The sequence below is a fragment of the Arvicanthis niloticus genome, chromosome 24 (genome assembly GCF_011762505.2).
Source record: "Arvicanthis niloticus isolate mArvNil1 chromosome 24, mArvNil1.pat.X, whole genome shotgun sequence".
Classification (NCBI taxonomy): domain Eukaryota; kingdom Metazoa; phylum Chordata; class Mammalia; order Rodentia; family Muridae; genus Arvicanthis; species Arvicanthis niloticus.
In genome coordinates this window covers 9473231-9496554 of record NC_133432.1, presented here as the reverse complement: position 1 = coordinate 9496554, position 23324 = coordinate 9473231, and the positions used below count along the sequence as shown (strand labels likewise).

The 23324-nt window shown below is 48.9% G+C and overlaps 1 protein-coding gene across 4 annotated transcripts in view; it reads right to left on the bottom strand.

Annotated features, from left to right (window-relative positions):
- Nucleotides 1-412: 412 nt before the first annotated feature.
- Nucleotides 413-23324, bottom strand: part of Med13l (mediator complex subunit 13L) — a 216841-nt gene continuing 193929 nt past the window's right edge. For 3 of the 4 annotated variants that reach the window (XM_076922605.1, XM_076922606.1, XM_076922608.1), the window contains 14 exons: nucleotides 21001-21180; nucleotides 20317-20540; nucleotides 18497-18689; nucleotides 17051-17468; nucleotides 16229-16448; nucleotides 15003-15191; nucleotides 14286-14509; nucleotides 14026-14195; nucleotides 12181-12339; nucleotides 10905-11081; nucleotides 9399-9556; nucleotides 6614-6775; nucleotides 4481-4593; nucleotides 413-3129 (listed from right to left, as the gene is read on the bottom strand). In XM_076922605.1, coding sequence (XP_076778720.1) covers nucleotides 2997-3129; nucleotides 4481-4593; nucleotides 6614-6775; nucleotides 9399-9556; nucleotides 10905-11081; nucleotides 12181-12339; nucleotides 14026-14195; nucleotides 14286-14509; nucleotides 15003-15191; nucleotides 16229-16448; nucleotides 17051-17468; nucleotides 18497-18689; nucleotides 20317-20540; nucleotides 21001-21180 — 2720 coding nt within the window. In that variant the 3' untranslated portion in view covers nucleotides 413-2996. The remainder of the gene's footprint in view (nucleotides 3130-4480; nucleotides 4594-6613; nucleotides 6776-9398; nucleotides 9557-10904; nucleotides 11082-12180; nucleotides 12340-14025; nucleotides 14196-14285; nucleotides 14510-15002; nucleotides 15192-16228; nucleotides 16449-17050; nucleotides 17469-18496; nucleotides 18690-20316; nucleotides 20541-21000; nucleotides 21181-23324) is intronic. The other variant, XM_076922607.1, reaches the window with a different exon arrangement.

Sequence of the window (23324 nt, the reverse complement as noted above, 5' to 3'; positions counted from 1 at the left end):
ATGATGTGTGTTTAGCAGGACTTGCTTGCCTGTGGCATGGCAGATGGCAGGCTACTGTCACCAGCCTGTACCTCAGGAGAGCAAGAGAGGGAACACACACAGATTTGTCACTTGTCCTAGGGCTGTCTGCCAATCTCCCAGTACTAGACACGATCAAATCTGCCCTGCTCAAGAAAGCTAAGGCCCTAAACACTAGAGCATCTAAGAGGGTCTCCAGGCTGGTGGATCTGGAACCCAACCAGGGAAGGATGATCCAGCAGGGGTTGGGAGCTGCCGCTGGGGTGGCTGGTAATACAATCCCAAGTGCGCTTTATAAGCCAGTACCATTCAGTCTGTGACACACTCGAACACACCAAGGCAGTGTGATCTCAGTACAGGGACAGGGTGGGAGGGGGAAAAAAGCCACTCGAGGTTTCAGTAATTCAATAATTTATTCCTCTAAAAAAGTGTGTAAAAGTATATAGCTCTCATCCACAAGGTATATATGAATGACATTTAAAATGGAGGCCTTTGTCATTGTTTCTTTTTATCAAAGTCTTTAGTGTATTGAACCAGCACTGTGCTGTAGTTCTCAAACGAACGTCACAGAGTTTTTGTATTCTTCCCAATTGTCTGCTAGATATAAAAGAAGCTCACTGCAAAACGCTTGAAGGAAAAAGAAAACAAAAAAGAAAATCACAACTTCCCAGAAATGTACAGCTTTTACATTAAAAAAATGCTCTGAGAGATACATACAGGCATGCCGAACCAGCCCTCCCGCCTCCCCTCCCTCCTCCCTTTTCAAACCATGGTAGGAGTTCTGATTTCTGCAGAGTTTTCAAAATTAAAAATAAAAAATAAAATAAAATAACTTCTCACTCTGTAGCAAATCCAGGGCTTGTACATTTCAGATTAATTCTGTAAAAAACTCACAAGTAAAATAATGCATATTTAAGGGAAATATTATACAGACTTTTTCACACAGAAGTACATAATATTTTTTTAAATCTATTGCCATTCATTTATTTTTGCACAAAAACGTATAAATATGTCACCAGCTTTTCTTAACTTAAAAAAACTTAAATAAAAGACACCAGATGAAAACTACCCTTTGCTGCCTTCTTTTAAAATTTTTTATAGCTTTTTTCTGTTTTTTTTTTTTTTTTTTTTTTTTTTTTCTTTTCTCTTTTTCTGCGTAGAGTTGGGTTTCTAGGGAAGAAAAGCCCCTGCAGTAAAAACAGCCCGTTTTAAAAAAGAGAGAGAGAGAAATTCAAAGTTCTGGTGAACTCTGAGAAGAAGCAATCCAAGCGGAAAAGATTACAAATATCTAGTTTACAGTCCGTCCTCCCCGAGGTGACTTTAGACAAGTTTACATCTCCGTCATCTTACGTTCTTCAAAAGGCCTTGAGCATTTCCTCTCTGATAAGAAAAAATAGCACTGCAATATTTTAAGTCAATTTTACACTGTACACGTTAGATACAAACGGTTTGATATATCAGATTTTTTTAAGCTATACATTGAAAGGCGACCCCCCCCCAGTTGGTGAGACAGAGAACAACCACCCATTTACAAGTTATTCCTCTGCGTTCACATTCCCACCACATGTTAATATAATGTTTTAAACGTTAGATTATCTCAAGAAAAATACTTTTACAAAATCATATCAATTATTACATTTTTTTCCTTTTCTTTGTTAATAACCAGGACATGAAAGTCTCTTGGAAGAACTTAGTTTGCATGACTCTCCCACGGGAGCCGGGCTCAGTGCCGGGCCTGTCAGGAGGCTCTGGGAAGCCGGTCCACACCTACCACCCGCAGACAGAAACATACGACATTAAGGGCTAGAAACAGGGTTTCAAAGTCAACCCTAAGGTCTGGGACAGGGAGTCAAAAATACTTCAATCAGCTGTTAATGCTTTAAAAAAAGGCTTTTTTTTTTTTTTAAAGTCCCACATAGAGGCTCAGCTTCAAGTACTGATTTAACAGTTGAGTTGTACTATTTCTTTGAAACAATATTCCTATGGTCCAGAAAAAATTCACTGTGTTTGTAACTGGTTTTGTGAGCAAACACTTTGGGCTGTGATATGTACACGAGTCCCTTTTGATCTAATGAAAGGAGAGACCTGGCTTTCTGTAAGAATTCTCTAGAAAAGGTATTTCCATGTGACTGTATAGAGAAGTGATTACGGTCCTTGCCTCCAGCTCGGGGCTGAGCCTGACCACCTTCGCATACAAGTGTGACCCCACAGACTGTTGTACCAGAGTCTACTGCTGGCTGGTCATTACTACATTACTCTTCAGGCATGGTCCCCCATTTGTTCTCACTCCTTTTCTGGCTTCTAGGACAGAGGTATGTACTCAGAGAATCCTATAGTGGGTCTCAGTGGGTTTCAGCTACTGTACCTGGTCCTCAAGATTAGAAAAAACAAAGTCTCAAAAAACTTACAACAAAATTAAAAATAAATAAACAGAATGCAGCTGTCTCCAGACCTCCTGTGTCTACACAGGTATGCCATCAACCGAAGCCCTCCTGACAGGCTGGGGAGGCGGAGGCCCCAGTGCTAGATCCTGTAGTGGAGCTGGCTCTTAGTTGTGACACATCCTAGGTTATGAAGTGAGGGTAACCCACAGCATCCACCATTGGCTAGAGGACTGCATCCAGAGGGCTGGACAGCCTGGTACTAAACAGAGGCTGAGAGCAGGCTCTTGTGCAAAAGGACAGTGTCTCTTCTCTTTCCCTCTTAAGCCACCAACAGCTGCCACTTGCTGGGGACTGCAGGCTGCACATATCACATACTGGCTCAAGTCACTGCTTATGGAAATTTCCAGGTCCTCGTGAGACACATCAAAGAGTCACTGTGGCAATGAACACTGCAGACTGAGCATGTGCCTGCTCAGAAGGTGTCACAGTGCAGGGCTGTAGGGAGTGCTCTGAAAAAGGCCGGGCATTGCAGAGTGGAGCAGGCTCCCTGGCCAAGGCTGCAGGAACTGAGGCAGAGGGACAAGCGCTTCCCGGTTAGAGCATGTTCATGATGGCATTGTACAACTGCGTGAGCACCACAAAGTGGACGGGAAGGCAGGAAGTACGGTCCTGGGTGGCCGGATTGCACGTGAGCCAGGAGAGGGCGTTGTACTGCTCCAGCACAAACCTGCCAGGGAGAGCACAGAGGTCAGCTTCCGGGCCACAAGGCTTGGGGCGTGTGAGGGCCATGCAGCCCACCTTACATCCCTCACACCACCATGCCCACTTCCGGGCTGCCAGGATCATGAAGGCACTGAGCCAACAGTCTCATGTTGGCTAGATGCCAAAATGAGAATAAACTGACCACATGGAGTTGTTCAGAATGTACCAAATATTTGACCGACATTGGGCCTTTCAAGCTTCTCAATGTTATTCTGCTGTGGACACTGGAAAAAACAAAAGGGTGGGCAGGGTCTTGCTATCTATTCCAGGTTAGCCTGAAACTCTTGAGCACAGCCTTAGCTGCTTGCCTGGGTGAGCACTGGTGCAAGGCCCTTGTTCTGTGTTCCATCAGAGATCCCAGAAGCCAAGCTGCTGCTGAGGCATCTGCACACCTGCCATTTCCAAAGCACAGTCCATCAGAGACCACTCTCAAGGCACTGATAGCTGTTGTTTGCTTGTTGTTTTGTTTTTAAGATCTGGTCTTGGGTCTGGGGAGATGGCGGTTAGTGACACAAGCATTGAGTGTGTGCCCCAGAGCCCATGTGAAGTAGTGTGCAAGAGTGTACAACTACAATCCAATAGCAGGGTGGAGGGAGGTGAGAGGAGGTGGACACAGGTCAATCTCAGAGCTCATTAGCCAGCTGGCCCATCCAGCTGCTGAGTGCCAGGCTCGGTGAGAGGCCCTCTCTCAGAGATTCAGGTGGAGAGTGGCTGGGAAAGACATGGATTGACTTGTGGCATGTACACACACGTGTACATCCACAGACAGCATCTCCTGAACTCAGGCTGGACTCTGGGCTTGAACTCAGTAAGTAGCTAAGGATGACTTTGAACTCCTGGCTCTTTTGCCTTCTCTTTAAAGTTCTGGGATTACAGGCATTCACCATTCTCCCAGACCCAGAGGACAAAACTTGATGCCTTGCTGAAAACAGTGAAAGAGAATGCATGCTTTTGGGATGCATTTCACAACACAGAACTTAAGTTCTCGTCAATCACAGGTACCTATCTATGGCAGGGAAGGTTACAATGTGTTCTCATGCAGAGCAGTTCCCAGGCTCTGTTCTCTCACCATCCTTAAGCCCAGGGTTGACACTTGCATCTCCTCTTTGAATAGGACATGAGGTGTCCTGCACTTACTGTGTAGTGAACCGAGTGCACAGGCTGCATGTCCTGCACAAGTCGGGAGGACTGGACACTGCTGCTCTGCACAGACAGCAGTGTCTGTGAGCACCGCCCTGCCTAGCACTCCAAAGGTGGCAAGGAGGAAGGAGCATCACTTTACCAAGGACAGCAGTGCTGCCTCAATCAGAAACTACCTTAGAACATCAGATGTGGTCTTGGAGTCCAGAGGGTGCGGAGCCCGCTGAGAGTTCCTGGCAGGAAGGAGCTCATCCGTCTGTGCTACAGAGATGTGGTGATGGAGTGAAGCCTGGGGAAAGAACAGAGAACTTTCGTTTCCAGTACAGAACAGCACAGTGATGAATGAGCAAGACCCCAGCTCAGGCTCCTCCAGCTCCTCAGTCGTGCAGAGCCAGGCTGCTTTGTGCATGAGTTCTAGCTACTCAACCGTCTCCTGGGATACAGCACCATGTCCTAGAGCTAAGCTCAAAGCCAGTTTCAGGGACCTCTTTCTGGTCTAACCCACTTTATTTTGCTTCTTGAGGAAATTAATTCATTGGTGTGCACGCACTTAACACCCACATTTTGGGGTCAGAGGGAGCCTGCTGCACTGACCCCTTTCACCAGGTGCATCCCAAGATGCGGGGTTCCTGACCGACTGGGCCATCTCACCAGCACATCTTGCTTCTAACATAACAGTCAAGCACACAAAACAGCCATTCCTATGTAATGCTGTGTGCCCTGCCACCAAAGCTGGGACAGTGGCCACTATTTGTCACTTTGTTTTCAGTATTTTAACCTTTGGAGTATTTTAAAACAAGCCAAACACTGTATCATTTCCCTTTAGGGAAAACATTTAGGAGGTAACACTTCAGATGAGAACCTTTAAGAACAGTATACACACTGAAAATATGGGATTCCTTTCTATCAACCAGTCAGCTATGGTCAGCTTCATGGTTGAAGCTTCCTTCCTCCAGCTCTGGGCCAAGCTGGCTTGAGGGTTGGGGAGGACTGAGGAGGGAGATTCGAGGCTCCACAGTCTGATGCTTGTATTGTGGGGCTTCCCGACCCTTCTACCCTTCAGATTCCTCACAATCCCACTGTTTGATCCGGAGGTTCAATTATGGGTACAGCTCCGGGGTGGGCATGCAGAAACACCTCCAGGGTAGGCAGACGAGAGTATCCCACACAAAGGCAGGGCACGTCCGTCAGAGGCCAGCAGAAGGCTGGCTGGCTGCTGTCCCAGTGCAGCAACGTGACAGACTGACCTCTGCGACAGAGATGGTCATTTCCTTCAGGCTCAGTCAGTCTTCTGTGACCGCCCGTGCCTGGCATTACTGAGCACAGAGTGACACGCTACCTCCTGTTTGTCACCTCTGGTTTGGAGATGACCCTAACAGTCCTGAGGAATCTCGTTGCTTTGCTGACTAAATGCTCCCAGCCACACTGGAGTCTATCCCACAGGTTACTCCATGTCACCTCCATGACACACAAAAGTCCCTCATAGCTATGCTCACGGAGAACCACATCCAGAGCGACAGAGTTGGTCCTGCCAGCCCTTACTGACAGGCAGGCAGCTTTCCCTCAGCTCCTGCACATGTCACTGGGCTGGCTTCTTTTGAGGCAGTATTGCTCAGCCTTTCAGGCTTGTTTCAACTCACAAGTCATGTGACCTCCCACCTTAGCCCCGTCACAGCCAGGCATGGGCATGTACCAAGTACACGTTGTTCTCATGTCTGCCAACATCCGACGGCTGGAGGTGGGTGTGCTGTGCCCGGGGAGCTCAGGGCTGCTATCACTCGGCCGCTCCTTACCAAGAGTCCTTCTCCCTGTGACTCTGCAGCCGCAGCGCACTCTCCAACCTGTGTCTCTGCCAAACTGTGAGTGAGAGCTCGTCTGAGGCTTCTCTACACCCTGCACCAGGTGTGGGCCTGGGTTTGCAGCCTTAAGATCCGATTGATAAAAGCCATACAAGGACAAAGAGCACACAGATGTAAGGCTTGAGTGGCCCCGGCTCTACTCTAGGAAGCCCGGTGCCAGTGTTCAGTCAGACAGGACTGTGCTGTAGCTTACCAGAAGCCATCAGTACTGACTGGGAGAGAGTCAGGTTGAGCTACACGTAGTTCCCACACTTACATCAGGACCCTGATGGCCTCCCAAGGTTAATGTGGACTCACTTTTCTTAATAGCAAGTTTGGGTCCCTCTTCTGAACTCCATTCTCCTGTGACTAAAATCTCCTCAGACTTTAAATGACAAGTGAGAAAGGAACAAAAACCCTGTGGCAGCTAAGAGGAGATTTCTCTTAAACTCCAGAGTGCATCAAACCAACCTTCAGGAAGAGTGGGCACTGGTTCCGGGCCTGGGGGCACGAAGACCAGAACCACTGGGGGAGGTTCTCCGCTTTGGCAGTTGATACAAAATACCCGAGGGCCAGGGGCTGCTGCTTGAGCTCTTCCGGAGCCTCCCGAGACAGAAGCCGCTCTCCCTGGCTCTGAAAGACAAGTCCCACAGAACAGTGAGCATCGCTGCGAGCTGACTGGAGCTTGCATCTTGACTACGCATACTAGTGACGAGTCCCCTGCCTGCAGCACCTCCCACCAAAGCCCCTGGTGACCTGGAATACACAAGTCTCTGCAGTGAAGTCGGGCACCTGGCAAACACTATGGAGCAGTCAAAGGTTTGGGCAAAATAGATACCTTGGTCCTAGAAGTACAGCCCACCTGCTCTGGGGCTTTCTGTCACTGCATGCTGAGATGGATGACCTCCCTTACCCAAGAGCATCCTCTGGGGCTTTTTACCCACAGTCACTAGGAGCCCTGGAGCACTCCTGCTCTCCATCACTCCCCCTGGATTAGAACTGAGCACACCCTTCAGAGTCTGCAGGAAGCAATGCTCCTTGTGTGCTCACTGTGTGACTGTGCCATGCGAGTGCTCAGTGTGAGTGAATGTGCAGTGTGAGTGTGCCATGTGAGTGCTCAGTGTGAGTCTGAGTGTGCTGTATGAGTGTGCCATGTGAGTGTACAGTGTGAGTATGCCATGTGATTGCACAGTGTGAATGTGCCATTTAAGAGTGCCGTGTGAGTGCACAGTGTGAGTGTGCTGTATGAGGGGGCAGAGTGAGTGTACCGTGAGTGTGTAGAGTGAGTGTGCCGTGTGAGTATGCTGAGTGAGTATGCCTTGTGAGTGTGCCATGAGTGTGCCTTGTGAGTATGCTGAGTGACTGTATAAGTGTGCCGTGTGAGTGCAGAGTGAGTGCAAAGTATGCCATGTGAGTGTGAGTGTGCCGTGAGTGTGCAGAGTGAGTGCGCAGAGTGTGAGTGTGCTGAGTGAATGTGCCTCTGAGTCTTCTGTGCCTCTGTGCATCAAGCACTTCCCACCTATCAATGGCTACTGAGATTTAAAAGGTGCCTTTAGTACAAGTAATAAGAAGTAATCAATTTGTTTTTAATGTTTCCTATTTAGAGAAAGAAAATGAACCGTATTAATTTACTCCATCAAATCCTATCAACTCTGATTCAGGACAGAGAAAAATAAAATACAATTATTCTGGCTAAAGAGAAAAGGCAAAGACAGGGCACGATGGAATCCGCCCACACATATCTGTGCACATAATCTTCAAAGCCAGGAAGTAAAGAGGTTAAGGCAGGAGGAGCAGACCTGACGGCCAGCCTACTAGAGGCCCACTGTAAGACAAAGAAAAAGCCTTTGCTGCCACCTTGACCACATGGTCCTGTGTAATGACTTAACTAGGGACAAACAGTTCAGAAAGAGGAAATGCTAAAAGCCTTGTGGAGTCACCAGGCTGAGGGGCTCAGGGCTGAAAAAGGCCTCCTTACTAGTTTCAGAACAGAGGTTTGAAACTGAAACATTCAGACTCCAAGAAAGGAAGACAATGCATGCATCTTGAGTCAAAAAAGACGACCATCAGCCGGTAAGACTTTAGGAATGCTACAGAGAACTGCATCAGTAAGCATGTCACAGGGTCATGACAAGGTCACTGCAGGCTGCAGTGCACTTATCACAGGAATACTCATTCAAATGCCAGTATAAAATCTGACCTTTCAGTTTCTGTCAAAATTACCTTCAGGGAACAAATAGCTTGTCATCCCCTGGTCAGTAGCTGGAAAGGGATCCCAGACATTTTCCATCTCTTCCTCCCAGAGTGAGCGAGCATGGGGTAGGCAAGAACTCAGGGCTCTGCTAGCCCTTGTCCCTTCAGCCACTCCAGGACGAGAGTGACTCTATTTTAACCCTTCTTTCTCCTCATCAGTCAGTGCAGGTGGGGCAGCTGGCACTGGCTCAGAGAAGGACACCACACAGCAACCCCTTAGTGACTTAATCCCTCCCCAGAACCTCAACCGCAGGCACAATACAGCTGTGAGGCCCGAGTCACTGTCTGGAACAAAGCTGACAGAGCTACAGGGCAACCTTTGACCTTTAACCCTTCCTTTAATCCAAGGCATTTACAGATGGAGCTGACACTGGGATCCGCTCCTTCATTAGCCTGTAGCAGTGACCCAGACACATCGGGACACTATGGACTAGGTGGCTCTTGATGCCCCTGTAGGCTGCTGCCAACATGACCAACACTGTACAATAGAAAGTGGCCACAGACCAGCCACATGTTGCAGGGACTTCCTCAGCTCAAGACACTGCACACGTGAGCCACAGGTCTTCCGTCCTATCTCTCATTTAAAAGTTACTATCTGGGAAAATATCTAAGAAAAAGACTAAGGAAAACTATGTCTTAGCATTTTAGCTCAGGAAAAAAAAAAGCATTCCGATCCTCTGGGGAGGTCAGGGAGAGAGCATGCACCTGCAGCTTCTCAGCCTTCCAGTCTCCTCTGACACCCAACACCAGCACAGCAGCAGGCAGGAGCACCACCAAAAGCCTGCACACAGGAGGACTAACTTCCTAATAAAGGGAGCACTAGGAATGTCTGAATGTTTCTTTCTAAATCCCTGCTCTCCAAGATAGATCAAAGAGCTGTGCCCCAGACCTAGACCTCTGTCTGGGGAGAGAGTCACCTGCAGTCAAAGCACGGCTAGAGGGGAGGGAGGACAGTTTTCCTGAGGCTGTGGCTCTTCTCAGCAGCCTCCATCCAAGTCCTTACCCGGCTGTGCTGGAAGTGAGAGCCCACACCGATTCCAGAGGGAGAGCCCGGAGAGGGAACCGGAGAGGAGTTGGGAGAGGAGTGAAGGTTCCCAGTCATGAGGATACCAATGTCATTGTCCATGTCGTCTGGGAATGGAAGGTCTACAAACATGTCATCTAGAGGGAAACACAGGGAGGTTAAAAGGTAACCACGCTCCACCCCATGTTCTGTTCATCTTCAGCCACCATAGGTGTGCTGTGGGTACCTAACAGGTGCTCCCTGGACACCACAAACTGTCATTGGTTTCCTCTCCAGTGACCTCCTAACCAAGTAAAGACCTGGTGGAGAAGTCACAACCATGGAAGAAGGCCCCGAGCCCTTTCAGCTTCCAAAAACAGATAAAAAGGTGAAAAGCAGCTCAGTTGTGGTACATCAATCTTGGCACTGTCCAGCAGCAAGCAGACCCCAGCTAGGAGCATGATCAGTACCCAAAGGGCTGCAAGGCTGATGTCAGAGGACAGGGAAAAGCCTGCTCTGGCATGGGAGAAGCCCATCCCACAGCAGCTCAAAGCAGTGTTTGTTAGGAGATGCTTTCCCTGTCACACTGCAGAAGGGCGAACTCACAGGAAATTTGGAAAGAAAACCCGTGAAGGTAAAACTATCACAAACCCAGTTAGCATGGACAGCTGCCATGAGCTCATCTGTCCCCACAGGATGGAGCCTGCACTGAGGCCCTGTTAGCGACACACTCTGGGATCCTTTCCCCTCTCTGGGTAGTAGGCCTAAAGACTAGTAGATGTTAAAAGTTCGACAATGGCACACACGGATGCACCAAAGGGGGCACTTTATGGTCTATGACTCTTTTTGCAATCCTATAAAAAGTGTTTAAACAATTCCATTAAGAATAATCAGATATAGAGCTGCTCTCCAGCAATCTGCATCCCCAGGGTGAGCCAGGAGGCTGCATCTTCACACAGCCATGCCCTTCACACTCGGGGCAGCGCAGGGGTGCATTGGAGGAAGAGGACGGGTGGAAGACATCAGCAATTCTGTCTCCAACAGACAGCGGGCTGAGTCAATCATCCATGTTCTCTGGTCTTGGTGGTTAGCTGTCAACTTACAACAGAGACAGTGGAGCAGTCTGGTGTTTCCAGTGAACACTAGTAAATGCTCACTGAGGGAGGTCTACCCTGCACACAGGCTGTGCCAGCTCCGGGCAGAGAACAAGATGCAGAAAGTGGGTAAGGAGAACGAACAGCCCGGGTGCGCTGCTCCCGGAGCCTCCCGGGCTGCTGATCACTGCCAGAGCTTCTTTGCTGTAGTCTGAAACCAGGGATGAAACAAACCCTTCCTGAGGGATTGTCAGAGGCACAGAAGCACGAACATGGTGACACTGCAGCTTCTCCCTCCCCATGATTCCTAGGACACTGCTAAGACACGCACGCACGCACGCACGCACGCACGCACGCACGCACGGCCATCACCCCACACTCCAGTCTGCCTCCTAGCATGCCTTCCACTCACCATTGTTGGGGCTGAACCCATCTTCATTGGGGTAGTTGGCTGGAGCCACCTGGATGGTGGACGATGTCGGGAACACCAAGATGTGGGTACAGGAGGCATCCTGAGGTGTGTTCAGCTGAGAGGACTGCATGTTCAACGCAGTGCTTCGGCCAAACACAGAGCCCATTGTGACAGCATCTAAAAAAGCAGAGCCGAGTCAGGATGACTCTGCAGACTGACAGCCTAAGTGAGGTGTCCCGTGATAGAAACACCTCAAGAGGCAGACATGTAAGGCTGGGCCCAGCTGATTGAATGTCTCTAAAGAGCCTGACTGAGACCACCAGTGACGATCACCTAAGCCTCACCTCACAGTGCAACTGTGGAGATGAACCTGGACAGAGTGGACACGTATGTAAATGACTTGTCCACTAAGTGAACTGGAGCCCTAACACTGACCTCCTGCATGCTTTCCATCTGTGGTCAGGATTTATAAACACACTGTTCTCAACAACAGCAGCCAATGCTCTACTTAACCATGCACGGTGCTTGCCAGCCGCTGGCCTGTGCTAAGCTCCATGCACGAACCTCACTACAGCCACCAAGGTAGCACCAAGTGTCTACTTTATAAGTAAGGACAGAAGCCTCTAAAAGGCATGTAAACTGCTGCAGCTGCTGCTGGCAACCAAGGTGACCTGAGGTCTAAGGAGCACACAGTCCAGCCATTGTCCTGCTCTGAAGCCTGTCCTCAGACACTCTCCTGACTTCACACAGGAAGGGAGTAGACAGGGTTCGAAACCACACTGTATCTGAAATGTGCAACAGATCCTAACAGTGGAGCAGCTTAGTGGCAGTCAGAATATGGCCTTGCTGTAGCCTTCCACAAGCCACTGCAGTTAGGTCCTGACAGTCACCAGAGCTCACTCATGTCTGACCCTGTGCTAAATGCTCTTCTCTTTGCCCTGCTACTCACACTCAACAACAGCAGAGGCACTAAAACCCTTCCCGAGGAGCCGCACTGGCAGCCCGAGGAGCCAAACTGTGACAACAAGAGACTAGAGTTAGACACACACACCAGCCATGGCTTTCCTAGCGTTCCCTCATACCCAGGACCTCATCTTTCCCCTAAGCTGTGGTCAACAAAGATAGTTAAATCCTCCCCCAGGAAGATATCAGATGGTCTCATTTTCTAGGTCAAAATACAAACTTCTGTTAGAAACACAATTTATCCATGGATTTAAGTTGAATGTACTGGGCTGATAAAATACCTAATTAATATAACTGACAAGAGACAATTTACCTGGCATCACTACAAAGGACCCCTGGGGCTCCATGGCAACCAGGCAGGCACTAAGGATAGAAGGAGAGTCTGCAGCCGAGATCCCACACATGCGGCATACATCCTTGAGCTGTTTGCTGATTGTCTGTAGTGAACATTCTCCAAGGAGGATACTCCAATCTAAAGGGAGATATCATAAACACAGTGGTTACAAGTTCACGTGTCTGTCAGTTTTGCTGGGAAATGTAACTGTTGTGACCCAGTCCTAAAGGGAGGAGGATGTTCTGTCTTTAGTCCCCTCCCTCATTTGGTACACAGTTTCTATCTCACTACATTAACACAGAAACAAAAGTCTGCTCTTCTGTAGGCTGCCATCTGTGTAAAGTACCCTTTGAGGGCCTGCAACAGACCTCAGCAGATCCAGGTTCTAAAATCCTTTCAGTGCTGAGGTCTCTGTTGCCTGGGCTAGCCTGGGTTAGCCATTTTCCCCAGGGTCTGATTTTCACTTCCCTCTGACAACTGTTTTCTGCCCCTAAGCAGAAAGCACTGTGTCTAAGCACTGCTGATGGGTCTGTGACAGTGGCACCCTGTCTAAGCGCTGAGTCCTGGTATAAGCTTGTCCTCTGCTGTCATACCGCACCCCATGGAGCACACAGTGCTCAGCTGCAGGCTCTGCTACAGGCACACAGTCGTTCTTTCCAGGGCAAGGACAGGGCAGTGTGCTTTGTATCTCTAATGGTGGTCACCGTGGAGTGGGAGAGAGAACATGAGGAATCCCCGATATATTAACCTCCAGGCTACTGATACAAGACTCCTTGTAAGTGTGATGTTGTTTAAAACATAAAAAGGTCCCACAAACACAGCCATTCATGTCGTTCCTATGCTTGTTGTGACTTCCCACTGGAAGAACTGAAGAACTGTAAAGTGATCAACTGCTCTGCAGGAGGAAACTGTGCTCTTGGGCCTTGGCAAGGACACTGTCCACTTGCGATGTATGTCTTCTTTCCCTTTCATTCTTTTATTGAGATCATAATAATTTGATCCTCTCCCTCCCTCCCTCCAAACCCTTCCACACATGCCTCCTTGCTCTCTTTCAGACTCAGGGTCTCTTTTCCACTAGTTCCTCCATGCATCTGTGTACACTATATACGTATGTAATCCGAAATCTAATGTGCTCGGTTCATATGTTACTCGTGTGTTACTCAAGAGTGTGTCTTCTGGGCTGATCATTTGGTAGTGAACAGTCAATTGCTGTGCTCTTATCCCTAAGTTGCCCGTGGTCCTGTGCACGGCTTTACCCATGGGCACTAGCACATCTACTGTCCATGTCCGGGCAGCCATGTTGGTGAAGCTGTAACCTACACCCTGATTCCCACACCTAAGGCTCAGGGAGTCTGCTGTGAGGCATGTCTCCCAGCCATGCTGCACCCATATGATGTGTGTGTTTGAGACTTCAGGGAACCTACTTTGGATCCAATGCAGGCCCTCAGACTTACACAGCAAGCATTTTACACACTGAGCCATCTCTCCAGTCCTGAATGCTGTTTTTACATATGACTTTAACAATTACTGACAATCTCTGGTAGAAGATGTCTTAATCCTTACTTTCTCTCTACTGCCTTAATATATAATATTATAAAATTTAACTATCACTTTATACTAATGAAACATGCTTTCCATTTTCTATTTAAAATATTATTTGTGTAAATGACTGAGGACGGATGAAACTACAGTTTTTAACCTTCTGGTTTACCCCTTCGTATATATGACAGTCACAGTCCTGAGTTTTGGCCTTCAGGGCCACCGTCCTTGCTCTGCTCCATCCCTGTCAGCAGCTCCAGCTCCTCTGCCCCTGCACTTGCTCACCTTTCAGCTCCCCATGGCCAAGACGCCCCAAGCGGCCAATGACGACTCTCCAGGGCAGAGATGTCATCTGGACAATCCCCAGGCACCATTCCCATAGCTTCTGCAGCCCAATCTTACGTGCAGACACTTTAGTCTTCCGTGACCTGACAGAGAGAGGAAGAGGAAGGGTCCTACACGAGTCAGTTGTCACATGGCAGGGCACACATTTCTAAGTCCAGAGTTAACAGAAGCTGACCCTATCAGCAAGGTGCCCATCTCACCTGCTTGGTAAAGCAATGTTTACAACACAGGTCTCCAGTAACTCCCCATGCAGGTCAGTGCAAGATGCCAAGAGCCAGCGCTGGTCATGAGACAGACAATAGCCCACAAAGAGCACATTGTATTTCTGGCTCGCCTCACCAAAGGTCTCTCCCGGCTCTGTCTGCTTGTCTTTGATTGGGGCCAATATAAAGGGAGGAGAATAAAGTTGGATTGGACTGGGCCGCTGAAATAAAAATCAAGTTCATTATCAGCACAAGGCCACCCAACATAGCATTTACAATAAAACCCAGAGCAACACCAAGGGAGAAAAACAGGGAACAACGACAACAGGCTGTTCCCACCACCCTCTCTCCAAGACTAAACACATGGCTAGCAATGAGGACACAGACAGCAAAAGTATTATTTAAATGCATGAACTATGGGGCCTTGTGGCTTAGTTGCTTAAAATACTTGTCTAGTAAATGGTACAAGCCATCAACGTTTGACTGAAAGAAACTCGTATATTAGAAAGTAAGAAAGAAGCTGAGTGAATGTCAGCCGACACTAGGACACAGACACTGAAGCCACAAGTGAGAGGATCTGGGGTCACAGGCAGCACACGTGAGAGACCGGTAAGGTACAGAGACACAGCTCTAGTCTGAGAGGCGAGAGAGGTGCCCTGGTTTGCACTGTCACAGAAGATGGCTCTCTTTACAGATTTCTGCTCTAAAACTTACCTCTGGGTTCTTGAGAGTCATTTCAATGCTGGCTGCAGGCCCAAAGCCCGTGAGGGATTTAATGTGGATCTGTGTAGGCAGAGGCCGCCTGCACTGGCAGTACACTGAAAACGCCATGGACTTCAAGTATTGAATATAGAAAACATGTTCATCCTTCATTGTCTGCAGCATGTACTGGCAAGGCACAATCTACAAGACACAGCAACAGTCAGTTCAAAACCCCAAAAGCCAGACAGCTGGAAACCAAGGCGGCACGGGCTTATGACTAGGGTGGAGAGATGGACCTTAACTCCATAACTAAATGTCAAACGTGATTACACCCTAATTCCTCCCAGTGACATAAAAGCTGTACCTCAAATGTCTGCCAGCCATTTGAGAAGGGCAGTATGGGTATGTCAGTCTCCTTGAGGACTGTCCTGTCCCAGGGCCCTCGTACTGTAAAGCTTACATCTTAGTGCATGCCCATTTGCACAACATCCGACAGAGCACACTGCAGTGCTATCTAACCAGGTGGACTCGGACTTTAACGCAAGTTAGGCCGCAGTATCCTCTGTTCACTCTAACTTCAATCCTTCACTCTACAGGGCAGCTTTCAACCAAGCGATGATGAGGCATCTCCACTGTACAGAACAGTTAACAATCACTTCTTTGTAAATATAGTGAAAGTGCAGGGAAATAGGTGTGCTCACCCCCTGCTCAGGAAACAAGAGCAAGCATTTTGGAAAATGACATTTCAGTGTCTACATGTGAGAATCCATTTTTAAAATGACTTAGAATGAAGAACAGTGCACCAACACATTTGCTAGGCTTCGCTTACACCAGTGGGAAAAGTGAGCACACACCAAATGTAGACCTATGTGAGCTTGGCCAACGTACACTGTCCACTGCGCTATCTGGATGGGCTCAGTCTCAGCACTGCAGAGGTTGCTCCACCGGAAGCTGGAGGCTAGCCTCAGTACCACAGTGAGACCTGTCTTAGGTACAAGTGATCTTACGACAAGCGGCCCAGGAAAGATGCTCACATAGTAACTGGAAAAGGAGAGCCCCGACCTTGTAATGAGACAAGCGCAGGAATGCTCTAGAATGGCAAGGATGGCTGAATCTACACCACAGAGCCCCGGAGCACTGCTCTCTACAGACTCGTGGGTCTGCAACGCAGGACTCAGAACCCTGTCTCTCTCACAGCAGCAGAAAGCAGCATGAAGAGCAAGCCAGTGGACAGCAACCTGGAGAATGAACGAGCTTCTCATGTGCTCGGGTAAGTGATCCAGCATCTCCGTGTAGCAGCGCATCAAGCTCAACAGCCAGAAGTTTCCGGAGCTGGAGTCCTCCTCTGCAGTGTAGGTGAACGGGTCCACCATATAAATGACGACGGCTGGGGGGTAGGCATGGCTGTCTGCAGAGTCAGGCTCTGTGGGGATTCCTATTCTCTCCCTCTCTGTAACACTGGAGAGAGAGTAAGGTGTGAGGCTCTGAAGGCAAAGATAAACTCTATCAAACAAATCAATCACAGAGCCCACCGAGTCCCCAGGCAACTATCCAATGCATCAGCCTGTGTCACACATCAGGTTCAACATTTCAAAGACGAGACAGGAAACAGACAGCAGTACAAAAGCCAAAAACTGCTATGCGACACCCACAACTTTAGGGCCTTGGTTTCACATTTTCAGGCGAAGGATGCTGGCTAGTGGAGCCTGTGCAAATATCCCCAATTCAACTTGTATGTGCCCCAGTGTGTCAGAACACTACTTGTATCCGTGCTAGTCTGAAACGGGCGTTTTCTCTGATCCCTTTACCCCCTGTGTTAACAGTGCGCACAAAGGTTTTAATGAACTCAGTAGTAAGCGTGCTGATTACTGCTTCCAGCTGTCAACGTGGCCTCGGACCAACACTTGCCACTTCTTATTAGTTATGATGAAAGAAGCATTCGACTGGATGCTGAGACAAAGTGTGTGTCTGTGTGTGTTGGAGTAAAGGGGTGCGACCAAACAGTAGCCCCACTGTGTGACCAACTGGAAGCCCAACTTGGTTGTGAGACACAAACACACCTGTCTTGTCCATCCTGTGAGGGCTGGGTGCAGCTCTGCCCAGGCTCAGTGTCTCCACAAGCCACATTCCCTGGGGTTCGATCTGTGGAGCTGCCCCCAGCACTGGGGTTCTGCCCTCCAACACCACCACCGAATCCTGAAGAAGAGGTAGTGTTCATCTGAGTGATGCCTGAAGCGGAGGCAGCGGAGGAGCCTGGCGGCCCAGAGGAGGCAGATGAACTACTTGCTGCAGGGTTGGCAGAGCTGCTGGAGGTGGGGTTGAATGCACTGCCAGCTGGAGGTGCTCCTGAGCCTGAATTTGAAGGTAAAGACCCAGCATTCCCAGGCGTGGCTTGTCCCTGTGCTTCTGCTGGTGGGCTCTGGTGCTTAGGTGGCATCAGCAGGCCACTGTCAAGCTGCAGAGTGGCTAAGTAAGGTGCTGAAGGAAGACAAAAATGATCTTAGTGAGCCTAGCAAGTGTCCCCTGGACACTTTGAATACTACCACCACATATAAATACAGACTTCTACATAAATGGCTGACTGCACACAAACAATTCGTACGTTTGGCTTACAGGAAGAGACAGAAAAAAAATCACTCTTAACAAGCCTCCTTTTCTGATGTCATTAAGAACTGGACCCTTTAGCAGTACATATGCCCTCAGTTTGACAGCACACATGGATGTGCACCCACAGTCACACAGTGCACATGGATGTTCACCCAGTCACACAGTGCACATGGATGTGCACCCACGGTCACACAGTGCACATGGATGTGCACCCACGGTCACACAGTGCATATGGATGTGCACCCACAGTCACACAGTGCACATTGATGTTCACCCACAGTCACACAGTGCACATGGATGTGCACCCAGTCACACAGTGCACATGGATGTGCACCCACAGTCACACAGTGCACATGGATGTGCACCCACGGTCACACAGTGCACATGGATGTTCACCCACGGTCACACACACGGTCATACAGTGCACATGGATGTTCACACAGTCATACAGTGCACATGGATGTTCACCCAGTCACACAGTGCACCATGGATATGCAGCTTTACAAGCTCTGAAAGTTTTCTTCAAGTGTAAGCAGCTAATGTCAAGGAATGTTGCTGTTTTCAAAATGGCACAAAGCACATATAACCCCAATAAGCAAATTTAAAGAACATACATTACATAAAACTCAGAATTTAGCCAGGCATGGTGGCATATACCTTAGTGTCAACACTCAGAAGACAGAGGCAGATCTACATAGTGAGTTCCAGGTCAGGAGAAAAAAAAAAAAAAACAAAACAACAACAAAAACAAAACACCTTGCCTCAAGAAAAAAAGAAACCACTCCCAGACCACAAGCAGCAAAGGTGGAGACAGAACCACAATGCTGACCTGCCAGGGAGGGGAGGTCCTTCCCACTGCACTTCACCCACTCTCCCACGCCAACCATTTTCCCATTTACCGAGGTGATGGCGGCAAACTTGAGCATAAAGTTTGAGTCTGGAATGATTGTCACTCTCCTCACTGCTCCATGGCTGGTTAAACCACTCGCTCACAAGCTCCTCTGTCAGCTTCTGCGCCACAGTCTTGCCCACACGCATGATCCCGTCACGGAGCACTTTGCAGATGGGCTTGTGCTGTCCCAGCCGACACATCTGACAGCACATGAGACAGTTATGACAGCAGCCACCCCCCACAGAAGCATGCATGCACCCCAGCATTAGCAGCTGGCCTTCCCTGGCAGCCATAGTGGCCCTGAAACTGCTCTGTCTGTCCAACCCTGGGTGAGGTCCTCTAAAGAGGCAGAGCTGCTACAGCACCATGTGTGCTGACCACTCTCAAAGAGTCAGAAGCTACCAGGATACTCACAGGGGGATGGGCAGGGTTCATAAAATCAGCTCTAACAAGGGGGCTGGCTTTCTGCCTGGCCGGGAAGGAACTCTACTTCCCTACCTGTAACTGCTGAGGTGACTCACTGTGCTGCTTAGCTTTGGTCAACTTGACACAAACCTAGACTGATCTGGGAAGAGGGCTCAATAAAGGAATGCCTCTATCAGACTGGCCTGAGGGGCATCTTCCAGATGAATGATGGATGTGAGAGCCCCGCCCACCACGGTAACTGCATCAGAAGGCTGCAGAGTAAGCCAGAGAAAGCCAGCCAGCAAGCAGCATTCTCCCACAGTCTCTGCTTCAGTTCCTGCCTCCAGCTTCCTGTCTGACTCCCCTCCACAATAGGCTGTAACCTGTAAGCTGAAACAAACCCCTTCCTGCTTGCTCATGTTGCTTTGTCGGTGTTTTATCACAGTAACAGGGAACCCAACACTCCCAGAGGACACTGTCACAGCAGGAGGGACTACTGCCTGCAGCTCCTTCAGAGCAGGGGTGGTATACCTAAACAGATGCAGTGAGCATGAAACTCTGGATCAGACCAGAGGGTCATTCAGAAGGGAGACAAGTCATCTGTGACAGCTCAACTGTGACTGAACAGTGTCTTGTACCCACAGAGCAGGCAATGGTCACAAGTGACAACATCCAAGGGTTCACTTCATGCTTAACACATGCCATTCATTGTATGTATGTCAGCATCCTCTCTGACAGAGAGATGTCACTCACTGTCAGCATCCCCTCAGACAGATGCCACTCACTGTGTGTCAGTCAGTATTCCCTCAGCATTCCCTCAGCTCACCTAGTCCCTGTTCACCCAGAGTGTGAGCTCTGTCTTAGGGGACAGTTGGCACTCAGCTAGGTCTTATTTGTGAACACCCGTGCAGCCCTCACAGGTACAAGCCAGCATCCTAAGTGCTTTAGCAAATCTGGTTTTGTTCCACATTGCCAGCACCCTGGTGCTGGGCTTACACTAGCCAGGCCTTGGCGCTTCAGCAAAAGATGTCAAGGACCCAGGAGGCAGGCCTCTCACAACTGAAGGAGATTACACAAAGAAAACTGCAAAACTACCTTCCTGCTTTTCATAGCAATATGGATACCAGTTTCTAATCTACCGAATCTTAGGTCATAAGATGCACACAGTGTTAGAGAACAACAGCATGGTCCATTAAACGTACCCTGCAGTTCAGAGATTCTCAAGGTCAATGTTTCAGTACCACTTTCTGGAACTCTTACAGCCAAAATGGAAAGACAGAGTACACATGCCTTGTCTGTCTAAAGGCCCCACGATCCATCCCTATTTACAACAATTTCTCAAGATTGAGCTCCAGGTTCGTTCCTTCAGTAACAGCCAGATGCAGGCCCCACGACAGAGAGGGAGCCCCACAACATGCTCACCTCATATACAGCACTCAAGTCCCTGAAGAAAGTTTTGGCTCCTTCGAGCAAGGCCTCATTTTCTGGACACACCACAATATAAGCAACATCACGGTGGCCCCCATAGGGCTCCAAGAGCAGCCTCTCCCAGAAGGGCAAGGAGAAGGGTGAGATGGTCAAAAATTCCTTGTCGTAGCCCACCAGCAGAGTGGGGATGGGCAGTGGCTCAGGAGACTCTTCCGACCCTGGAAGACAGTGCTGTTTAGGAAGGAATATGAGTCTCTTCCCATGCTGGACAGCTTGGCAGTCCCGATGCTCTGACCCAGGGGTCTGAGCCGTGGGAGACTATTACATGCTCTATGGGCCTCCTGTTATCAGCTCACTAAATGGGCCCCAATGAAGAGCCTCCCAGGAGTCAGACCATCTTAGAAAGGGCCAAGGAGGGTGAGGGCAGAAGGCAGCAAGCCAGGTTTACTTAACAGGCACACTGCTTCAGTGTGCTTGAGTACAACAGGGATCCTGGCCATGGAGCAGGAGGCCGAGCAAACCCAGGAGCCCAATGACAGGCACCATGTGCTGAGGCTGAGCTCCTTTAGGGAACCTCAATATGACCGAAGAAGAGGCTCCACATGACCAAGGAAGCAGGGCCTTGCAGCAACCAGAGCACGGAAGTGCAAAGGAAATTCGAAACCAAGGCCTGCTCACCGTAGGTCCCACGCCCCGCCATCTTGTGGAACTGCTGCCAGGTGAGCGGCCCCTGCACGTGCTGGATGTTCTCCCAGGTCCTGCCTGTGCGCTTCTTCTGGATAGCATCCTGCAGGAAGGGCTGCAAGGACAGCAGCATGCGCACCACGTCTTGAGATGAGAGCATGCTCGTGTCCAGCACTGTGGCAGGAGAAAAGAGCAGAGGACAAGGACATCAGGGCAGCATGTCCCCTTCTAGATGACATCCTGATTCTCATTATAGGAGGTGGGCAATCTGGGAGTCAAGAGAAAGGTTCTTCCAATAAAGAAAAGAACCAGTAACTTGGTAATGAGAGTAAAGAGAGAAGTGGATTACACTACTTGGAGATACTCAATTAAAAAAACTGTGTGAAAATGATATAAAGGCAAAAAGGGGGAGGAGGGATGGGGTGGGGGCTGGGGAGGGGGCTGGGCTGGGGGCTGGGGAAAGGGGATGATATCTGAAATGTAAATAAATAAAATATCCAATTAAAAAAAAAGACTGTGTGAAAAAAGTAAAGAAGTCTCATTTTTCCAATCACGTAAACCTATTCCCATGATTTTTGAGAAGACAGAGAGGCACTAAGTTTCTTAGTTACCAAGTTCCTTTCATTTACACATCATCATTTTGAAGATAAGGGAACAAAAAAGAAGAGACCTAGAAAACCTTGTAAAATATCCTTGGGAAATACTGAATGCTTTATAGAGAAAGAGACCCTGTAGTACTCTCTAGACAGCTCTGAAACGTACCTACTTCTTCCCACCCTAAAGCAAGTTATTATTTATTTTCTCTTCATTATGTAACTATTTCTTTTATCATAAATTGGGGCTGGAGAGTTGACTCAGCAGCCAGGAGCACTTGTTCTTGCAGAGGACTGGGGTTCAAGTACCAGTACCGACATGGTGGCTCACAACCATCTGTAGTTACAGCTCCGGGGTCCTTTGACCTCTGCGGAGACCAGGCATGCACATGGTATACAGACATACATGCAGGCAAAACACTCATACATATAAATCTAAATACCAAAGTTTTATCACATGCATGCATGTGTGCCTGCATATGGGTAGCAGCACAGAAGTGTAAGTGCCCGCAGAGGCCAGACAAGGTCATGGAATCCCTAGGGGCTACAGTTACATGCTTCTTGGGTACTCTGATGTGGGTGCTGGGGGCCAAACTCACATCCTTTACTTGGGATCACAGGGGCTTTTCTCCCCCTGAAGCAGAGACTCACTATACAGCCCTGGCTAGCCTGGAACTTGCCATGTAGACCAGGGTGGCCTGAAATTCAGAGATCCCCCTGCCTTTGACCCTGCAAGCACCAGTACAGGCTCCTAGCCACTGAGCTGCCTCTCCAGTTCCAGTTGATGATTTCCATTTGGTTTTTAGTTTCCCCAGATGTGTCCTCAGTACTTCCTCTCCTCTTCCTACACTCTGGTCAGAAAGCAGACTTCTGTCTGTCCTCCACTTACCTTCACAAACTTTATCTCACTATCATTTAAAAATACCTCCATGACTGATTAACTTTCCTGCTCTTTGGATGAAGCCTCCACCCCACGTGGCCCTTATTTCTCACACTTTTCAGTTCCCTGTGGGATGTGAGTGTCACAGAGCTCAGTGACACTGTGAAGCCTCAGTGTAACTGCTACTGCCTGCTCAGGGGCAACCCTGACCTCCCCCACACCAAAGGTCCTCTGCCTCCTGTTTCTGTCACTTACAATTTGCTTCCAGGGCTTCCTGTGTGCTAATTTAATATGCAAACAGATTACACAGTCCAGGATGGCAGGTGCTTTCCCCCTTGGTCTCTTTTGTACCTGGAAGGATCCCAGAATAGCATGGGAGCCCACTCAGCATTTGTAAAGCTCTACTCCAAACATGGATGTCACCTGGAGGTAGATTTCCCTGTCTCCCCACAGTGCTAGGCATTGACCGTGGGCTTCGAACATGCAAACCACAAACTCTACTACTCAGCTAGACCTTGGGCTGACTGGCAATTTTAAATACACAGGGCCCTGGGATGTGCCCTGTGACCATAGCACAGCGGTCATAGCACAGCACACTGACAAACCAGAAGGAGAAAATACTTGGGACCTGTGGCCAGTTTCAGAAAAGAGACACCATGGCAACTGCATCCCATAGGATGACTGGATACCTACAGGCAGGAACAACGACCATCAGTTTTACACACTTGGCCACAAGCTGCCAACATACACCACCCATTTGTGGTGTAACGGAATGGCAGAGTCTCAGGAGGCAATTACTTGTTTCCAAAAGATTCAGCAGAAGGCAGTCCACCCAAGGCAGAGAA